General features: G+C 34.9%; 1 protein-coding gene across 1 annotated transcript; it reads left to right on the top strand.

The window, feature by feature from the left end:
• Positions 1–1,364: 1,364 nt before the first annotated feature.
• LOC111469299 (protein argonaute 5) lies at positions 1,365–8,459 on the top strand. Its single transcript, XM_023114521.1, has 22 exons — positions 1,365–1,958; positions 2,579–2,793; positions 2,873–3,022; positions 3,104–3,237; positions 3,310–3,416; positions 3,508–3,611; positions 4,446–4,587; positions 4,699–4,815; positions 4,930–5,037; positions 5,123–5,194; positions 5,815–5,937; positions 6,031–6,193; positions 6,290–6,411; positions 6,494–6,631; positions 6,704–6,846; positions 6,952–7,014; positions 7,105–7,168; positions 7,252–7,375; positions 7,467–7,540; positions 7,631–7,725; positions 7,805–7,836; positions 7,942–8,459. Exons 1-22 carry the CDS (start codon positions 1,449–1,451, stop codon positions 8,103–8,105), a joined length of 2,964 nt encoding a protein of 987 aa, XP_022970289.1. The 5' UTR covers positions 1,365–1,448; the 3' UTR covers positions 8,106–8,459.
• Positions 8,460–9,097: the final 638 nt, after the last annotated feature.

The raw sequence follows: 9,097 nt of genomic DNA, 5'->3' as shown, positions 1-9,097 counted from the left end.
TGGACCAACGACCAACCTAATATAGATTATAAAAAATATTACTTAAATTAGAAATTAATGAAACTAAAAAAATAATTATAAAATTCTTATTTTTTTTTTTTTCATTTAAATTAAGAGAACACTGTAAAATTTAGAAAATTTAGGGATGAAAATTAGTCAAAATTGATTTTTTTTGTATATAAAAAAATAAAACTTAAAAATATAATTTTTTTTTAATGATGAGGTGGAATTAATTTGGGGAAAAAAAAAGAAAAAAAAAAGGAAAACGAAAAGCTTCCCTCGCAAGCCACGCCCAATAGACTACGAGTTTTTAAAAGTTCAAGGGCACGATCTTGCAGTTACCGGATTCCGTAACTATTAACCTCCACGTGTCGGTTTTAACCGGCGCTGTAGGGAAAAAAAGAGTCGTAAAAACCGTCTGAATGTAGCACGATTCCTTTCTTCCTAAATTAACGTTAAATTAATCTTTTTAGTTATCTATCTAATCAATTTTCTTCTTTAATTTTTGTTACTTTTAATTTTTTATAATTACATTAATTTCAATCTTCTAACCCAAAAATATAGTTACAATCTAACTATATTTTGCCTTTTAAGATTATTATCGAGATTAAGAATATGCCACGTGAGCGGGACCGAAGTTTTGAGAATTCAAGAGAAGTCACGACAAGAACATTGAGAGGATCGAGAAAGACGCACCTCTGGTGTACTAGTTATTGTGCTCATGGTTAATGCTAGGTAGCAAAGTGCGGAGCGAATAATTGCTGGAAGCATCTTAGTAGTAAGCCCACCCCAAGATGAGTGCTCTCCTATTCCAACTTCCTCAGAGCCTTCGGTTGTAGAAATTTTTTTAAAAATTTGATTAGTACAAAATATTTAAATTTAAATTTGTAAAAATAATACATTATATTAATTATATTTAATTAAAAAAATTATAATATGTACAATTAATTATTATAGTAGAAGTTTATATACTTATGAGAATGAGAATAATTATTAAGATGGATTGTTAAATAAATGCAAAATGTCGAACATATATTAAAATTTAATTTGAATAATTGAATAAAAGTAAAATAATAAAGATTAATTAATTAATTATTTAAAATAAAGTAATGTAATAAAAAAAAACATTTATTTATATGAAATTCTCAAAGTATTTTTATCCAATACCAAACGTAAATAAAAATTTAAATCAAATTGGCCCTAAATAAAATATTAATTACATTTAATTATATTGAGTAATTAATTAAAATCGGTTTCAAAATTTTAACAAAAAAAGAAAAAGAAAAAAGAAAAAGATCACCTGTTTTGTTTTCCATTTTCCCTCTACTTTTCTCTCATTCTGTTCGCTCTCTCTCTCTCTCTGCGTTGATATATATATATGACTGTGAATCACCCGATCGGAAGTTACTCTCTTCCTTCCTTCCTTCTGATTTCTTCGTTCAAGTAAAATGTCTAGTGGGCGCGGTGGTCGTGGTCGTGGTGCTGGAGGTCGTGGAGGGCAGTCGTCTCCGGCAATTTCTCGCGGTGGTGGTGGTAGAAGTGGCGGAGGGAGAGGTGGTCAAGGCGGTGGTGGAAGAGGTGGTCAAGGCGGTGGGGGAAGAGGGGGTCGAGGCGGCGGTGGGAGAGATGGAGGTCGGGTGGATCATCCGGCTACACAGCAGTTTCCTTCTCCGACTCCTCAGCCTACTCCGGTTGCTTCCCGTCCTCCACTCGAGACTTCTGCGGGAGCATCTTCTTCATCTTCTACAACTGCTGCTCTTTCACAGCCGGAGGCTTCTTCTTCGAGGATCGAGGCACAGTTGGAGAAGACATTGGTACTGCAGAATGTTCCGCCGTCTTCATCTAAGGCTATGACTGTGGCTAAGAGACCGGGATATGGAACCATTGGGCGCAAAGTTGTTGTTCGGGCTAATCATTTTCTGGTACAAGTTGAAGATAAAGATCTCTACCATTACGATGTAAGCCGCTCAGGTTTTTCTTCGTGGAGTATTTTCTGATACTTGTATTTTTTAGTTTCGTTTAATCTTATGTTTTTGAGTGTTGACTCTCTGTCATCTAATTCATTGCTACAGAGAGGATCTTCCATACACTGCAATTACGGCCCGCTCTTTATTTATTTATTTTTTTCATTTCCTCCGAGTCGTTACATTCTTGGTTCTTTTTTGGTGTATTGTTTGTATTTGATATACGGACGTAATCTATTCTGGGAATTTTTTGTTCACATTTGATCTTTGAAATATCCTCTTAAACTTCTTGATAACCATATGCACTGATTTGCGAGTGTTCTTAGTAATTTAGTAGCTAGGGCATTCAGATGTATAATTTTACTTTTAGGTTTCTGTTACACATGATGGTGGGAAAATTGTTATTGTTGCTGATCATCATCCATTTTCGTCCAAAGAGTTAATGATTAAATTAGTTTTGATATAATCTTTTCTGTTGAACTTATGTTATCCACATTTGATCTTTTCAAGTGTCATCTTAAACTTTGTTATAACCATTTACTACTGGTTTGTGAGTGTTCTTAGTAATTTATTGGCTATATCATTCATACGTATAATTGTATTTATTGTTTTAGGTTTCTATCTCACCTGAGGTTACATCCAAAAAGGTCTGCCGAGACATAATACACCAGCTTGCAAATATGTACAAAGAATCTCATTTAGGTGGAAGATTTCTAGCATATGATGGTGGGAAAAGTGTTTACGTTGCTGGTGAACTTCCATTTTCGTCCAAAGAGTTTATTATTAATTTAGTCCGTAATGATGATACCGGGTCTTCTCAACCAAGAAGGTATGTCTTCCGTTACCTCTCATGTTTCTGTCCATGAATAAATAATCAATATTGAGTTTATCTGTCATTCATTCTACAGGAAAGAACGTGAATTCAAAGTAACTATCAAATTTGCTTCCAAGCCAGACCTCAATCATCTACAACAGTTTTTACATGGACGGCAGCGAGATGCTCCTCAAGAAACCATCCAAGTTCTTGATGTAGTTCTGAGAACCACACCATCTATCCAGTTAGTTTATATGAAACTCCAATTACTCTATTTAGTTACACATGGATGGAAGTGATAACTATTTTATTATTTCTTTTCCAGTTGCACAGTTGTTGGAAGGTCATTTTTCTCAACCGAGTTCGGAAAACCAGGTGAACTTGGTAATGGTGTTGAGTATTGGAGAGGATATTATCAAAGTCTGCGACCTGTACAAATGGGTCTATCTTTAAATATAGGTAACTCTTTGTTGCTATCAATTGACTCTGTCACTGCTGCTCTTTTTAACGTTCATGAGTTCTGTACTGCAGATGTGTCAGCCAGATCATTTTATGAACCGATATATGTGACAGATTATATTGCTAAACATTTCAATTTGAGGAATTTGCGAACAGCAACTGATCAGGATTTCCGGAAGGTTATTGATACTGTCTGCGCATGTGATGTCTAAGAGTTTTGTAGTGGAGATTTCATAATATATAGCAGCTGTTTTTTTTGCTTAATGTCAGATAAAAAAAGTACTTAGGGGTGTGAAGGTGGCATTAATGTGTGGGGAGCATGCCAGGACGTACAAAATTACTGGGATATCATCAGAGCCTGTAGACAGATTAATGTGAGTTAATATTTGTTTTTCTCCATATTCTTATGGACCTAGCTTAAAAAATGCATTTGAATTGTTATTATGTGAATTCCTCATCTTCTTTTAGCTTTTTGTATTTAAGTATATACATTTATGGACGTGTTGTTCTGATGGTCATTGATGTGAAAGTTGATATTCACTCAAAAATGATTTTGGTAGATAACTGTCATTAGAATGAGGGAGAAACATGAATTGATTTTCTTAGTGCATGTTTGAAAGTGAGGAACTAGGTTTTTTCTAGATCGAAATATTTGAATTAATGGTATTTGTGCTTCGGGATGATCAATAGAATGTAGCTAGCGAACAAAGGACATTGTTTAAACTCTTCACGTACTATTGCAAACATTGGGTTGACTTAGATTATTGCAGTTGGTTACTTGTTTTTGAAAATTGAACCCAATCAGAAATTTTTGGCTTATTTTTTTGTACATGTGTTATTGCTAGTTTGACTTTATAATCTGTAGGTTGAAATTCTTTGAATCTTTTGTTGTTGTGGTAGTTTCTTGGTGTCTAAGGGGTTCTAAGGTATATTTGGAATTGGAAGCAATTTCAACTAGTCATTTTGTTGATTTTTGTTCATTTCTATGTTATAAATTGCTCTGGTTCCAGCCTCATTCCTCTTATATAACTTTTGCATTCCATGCTTTTGTATTTGGAACAATCCGGTATTTGCAATGAAGATTCTTTGTATTAAAATTGAGTTCAGTAGTGGTTGCCTAGGAGGTACTAATAAAATTATTGTTCTCGACATATTGGTTTGATTTCTTAAGGTATTGTTTTACTTGATTCTTTTTTTTTTTTTTTTAGGTTTACTCTTGATAATCAGAGTACCCGAACAATCTCTGTTAGTCAATACTTTCATGAAAAATATGGTGTTCAGCTCAGGTCATCATTTCTACCTGCTATTCAAGCTGGTAATGATGCGAAGCCCATCTATTTGCCTATGGAGGTATGTATGTTTGATATGATTATATGTATGATTCAAAGGATTCTTGCCATACAGATTTCGGAAGATAATTTTTTATTAGGGCTTTCTTACCATTTATTATTGATATTGTAGCTTTGTAGAATTGTTAACGGGCAGAGATATACCAAAAAGTTGAATGAACGGCAAGTAACTGAACTGTTAAGAGCGACTTGTCAGAGACCTGAGAATAGGGAATGGAGTATAAAGACGGTACTAGCATGGTTTCTGTCCAATTGTTTGTTTTTCTTTTGCAAGTTTTGCAGGTTTTTTTTTTTTTTTTTTTTTTTTTTTTTTTTTTTTTACTATAATGTATTCATTTGGCAGATGGTTGAAGGGAATAGGTATAATACTGATGACATTGTTAAGGATTTTGGCATTGAAGTTAGAGCAGAGTTATGTGATGTTGATGCTCGTGTTTTGCCATCCCCATCGGTAATTTTAACAATCTTAACTGTTTAAAGATGCTGGAGAAGTTTATTTTTTAATTTTAATCTGATGACGTGACTTAATATTGCAGCTCAGTTATCATGAAACAGGTGGAGAATCAAGGGTTGATCCAAGGATGGGTCAGTGGAATATGATTAATAAGGTGCCCAAAATTTTAATTTCGCCATTGGCTTATAGGTTGATGATCATCCACTTCACGAGTGTTATCATTTTGTTAATTTGCTGGAGTCTGTTAGTTGGCTTATTTGCTGTTAGTTCACTTATTTGTTTGGAGTTGATTAGGAATTTAGAACATGATTATATTTTATTTGTTTTCCCTTTCCCATCGTCCTCTTGGAATTCTTATTGAGTTTTCTATTCGTTTATAATCTATTATGGGCCCTTTCGATTAAGGGAATGAGATAGGAATGAAGATGGGAATGGAGGAGGGATGTCATTTAGCTAAATAAAATTTATGAATTAATCTGATCTAAACAATACAAACATCATTTGTTCCTATAAAAATTTGATAATTTTTCCATTGTGTTTTCTATGATTCTTAGAAGTATTATTCTCAAACATCTTATTCTTTGGGTACCTATGAGCATTCTGTGAAACTTGAAATTGAATGGCCCTTTGTTATTGTTCAAGACATTTTGTTGTAGTTATGATATAATTTTGCAACTTAGCTTTCAGAATGGAAGGATTTGATATACCTTTTTTGTGAAGTGAAAATATGTTGTTTTGATCAACTACTTTAACCTTATTCTTGTGGTATATTAGAAAATGATCAATGGTGGTACAGTAGAACATTGGGCATGTGTGACTTTCTCCTCACGGTTGGATAAAGATTTGCCATCTGAATTTTGCAAGCAGTTGGTTAACATGTGCAGAAGCAAAGGAATTGTAAGAACTATGAACTTCCTTTTTTGATAATGTGTTAACATGTCCTGGTTCGTTCTTGATAATGTGTTAATACGCTTTGAGATCTATTGAAAGGCTTTTGCCCCTGCTCCGTTGTTTCCCATACGTGCTGCACATCCAAATCAAATTGATACTACGCTTAGAGATATTCATAAGGACTCTGTAAACATTTTGGGACCCAAGGGCAAATCTCTTCAGCTACTCATAATTATTTTACCTGATGTTACTGGATCGTATGGTGAGCTAATCTTTTCTTCGTTAGAATATTATTCTCATTAAATACATTCCTGTGGGTGTGATCTTAGGCAACTCTGAATTGTGTTGGTCCCTGCAGGGAAGATTAAAAGGATTTGCGAGACAGAACTCGGAATTGTTTCACAATGTTGCCAGCCTAGGCAGGCACAGAAGCTAAACAAGCAATATTTTGAAAATGTGGCCCTTAAAATCAACGTTAAGGTGTGTGTGCTCTCTATTAGAGTTGAGATTATCTTTATAACTTCATTTGATTAATCGATTTAAGCGAACAAAAAATCTATAGGTTGGGGGAAGAAACAATGTCCTAACTGATGCTATTCTTCGGAAAATTCCTATTGTCTCGGAGAAGCCTACAATAATCTTTGGAGCAGATGTCACGCACCCGCAACCAGGAGAGGACTCTAGTCCTTCAATAGCAGCTGTAAGTTCTGCGTGCTTAATTTTCTAATTTTTATATGATTCTTTTGGTGAAGGCGTACATGGTTACTTTCAGGTTGTCGCCTCCATGGACTGGCCCGAGGTAACGAAGTATAGGGGTATTGTTTCAGCCCAAGCTCATCGTGAAGAAATTATACAAGATTTGTACAAACAATTTGAAGATCCTCAAAGAGGGTTGGTGCATGCAGGGATGATTAGGTAAGCAGCTGCAGAATAGTTATCTAACATTTGAAAACTACTGAAAACGATATCGTTTTTTTCGGTCTTTTCTCGACTATTTTTATATTATTTTTTGGTTGCCAGGGAGCTTTTTATTGCATTTAGAAGGTCAACGAATTTGAAACCGCACCGAATAATATTCTACAGGTCTGTTATTTTTTTTTATATTTTGGAGAATAAATGAATGAAGCTGGATTTAATCCATTTGTTTGATGATATTGGTTATACCATTGACAGAGATGGTGTAAGTGAAGGACAATTCTCTCAAGTTCTACTTTATGAGATGGATGCAATCAGGAAGGTACGATAGTAGTAAAAAATTACCATTGATCTTCACGTCCCCTTTTAAAGGACTAACTAAACTTGTCTTTGTTCTTGAGTCAGGCATGTGCCTCCCTTGAAGCGGATTACCAACCTCCGGTTACCTTTATAGTTGTGCAAAAGAGGCATCATACTCGTCTTTTCCCCACCAGTCGCGATACTGATCGGAGTGGAAACATCCTTCCGGGTTATTAATCTTATCCAATTTGTGGTTTTTGGAAGATGATTCTTGATTCACGAGTAATAATTTAGATTATGGTTTTTGTATTTGATGATAGGTACTGTTGTTGATACCAAAATTTGTCATCCAACTGAGTTTGATTTCTATTTAAACAGCCATGCTGGCATACAGGTTGCGAATCTTTCACCATTTTTACATATGTACTCACCATGTTCTTTCTGTGTTGGTTCAAATCTAAATTGACTTTTTGTTCTGTGATAGGGAACGAGTAGACCGACACATTATCACGTTCTATTCGACGAAAACAATTTCAGTGCAGATGAGATGCAAAAGCTTACCAATAATCTATGCTACACGTAAGTATTAAAATTGTTCTCATCAACTTTTATGTGTGCGATGCATGAATTATAGTGTTGGTGTTTTTCTGTTTTACAGGTATGCAAGGTGCACGCGGTCTGTTTCCATTGGTATGATGTGTTTAAACTTTCTAATAACATAATCCCTGAGTTTCCAGTTAAGTTAGCATTGGTTATAATGTTATAAAAATGTTTGTTTGGGTTTTTGATTTGCAGTTCCCCCAGCATACTATGCCCATCTAGCAGCTTTTCGAGCTCGTCACTACATGGAGGTTGATGCATCCGATAGCGGTTCCACGGGTTTGGGTGGTGGGATTGTTCAGGTTCAGCGGTTGCCGACCGTAAGGGAGAATGTGAAGGATGTTATGTTTTACTGCTGAAGGTGTTTTTGGGTTGGTTTGCTGTGGCTTTTGATTCACCTCTCCTTTGTAGGGTGGGTCTTATTTTGGTGCACTTATGAGTCCCTAAATTGGTGGAAGCAGCAGCAGCAGGTAGAAAAATACTCTTTTGTGGGATTTTGGTTTTGGCTGCTCTGCTCTGTTCTGTTCTGTTCTGATTCTTGTGGCTTATATTTTGGGGGATGGGAGCACATATCACATATCTACCTACTACCTGTGGGTGTTACTGTATGTGCATGTAAATACTACTAGTTGTATACCCAGGTTTCACTATCAACTATGCAATTTTTCTGATTTTAAGGAAAACCATGCCCTTCCCTAATTTGTGGTCCTATACGTTTTCGATACCTTCTATATCTCTTATCGTTATCGTAATGTATGATTTTTCTATCTAAACTTGACACTTTTGTTCATTTTTTATATGAATTTTCTGAATCCTAAATGTATGTCATTTATTTAATGAATCATCAACTTATTTGTGAAAAGAATTGAAAGATTGGTAAAAAAATGAAATCTTTTTACATATATGCTCAATACATGATGCTTGAATCACTGCAATAAAATGGTATTGTAAAAAGGTGTTGGAGTCGAACTTTAATGAGTATGTTAATGCCACTTTTTGAGGCTTTGAATTACACTATGTCGGGTAGGGTTTTAAAAAACTTCGATAAAATTCATAATCATTTGAACACAGAATTTAAAATCAATTTTAAATATTCAAACCATAACATGGATAAAAAAAAAGGCATAACAAATGACCACTAGACTGAAATGTTCACTAGTGATACCTACCTCCCAAACCATGTAAAATAGAAAAGTTGCATGAGTGAGTATAAAATACTCGTTAACTAAGTTCTATGGCTCTAAACTAGCTTCGACAGGACCCTTCACCTTTAATTATACCATATTTGCACAACATGGACTCTCATACCCGTGTGAGTAGGTAGGACCGGTGACCAAAGAAACTTCGTTTT

The sequence above is a fragment of the Cucurbita maxima genome, unplaced genomic scaffold (assembly GCF_002738345.1).
Source record: "Cucurbita maxima cultivar Rimu unplaced genomic scaffold, Cmax_1.0 Cma_Scf00039, whole genome shotgun sequence".
NCBI classification, from domain to species: Eukaryota; Viridiplantae; Streptophyta; class Magnoliopsida; order Cucurbitales; family Cucurbitaceae; genus Cucurbita; species Cucurbita maxima.
This window is presented reverse-complemented; position numbering and strand designations above follow the sequence as displayed.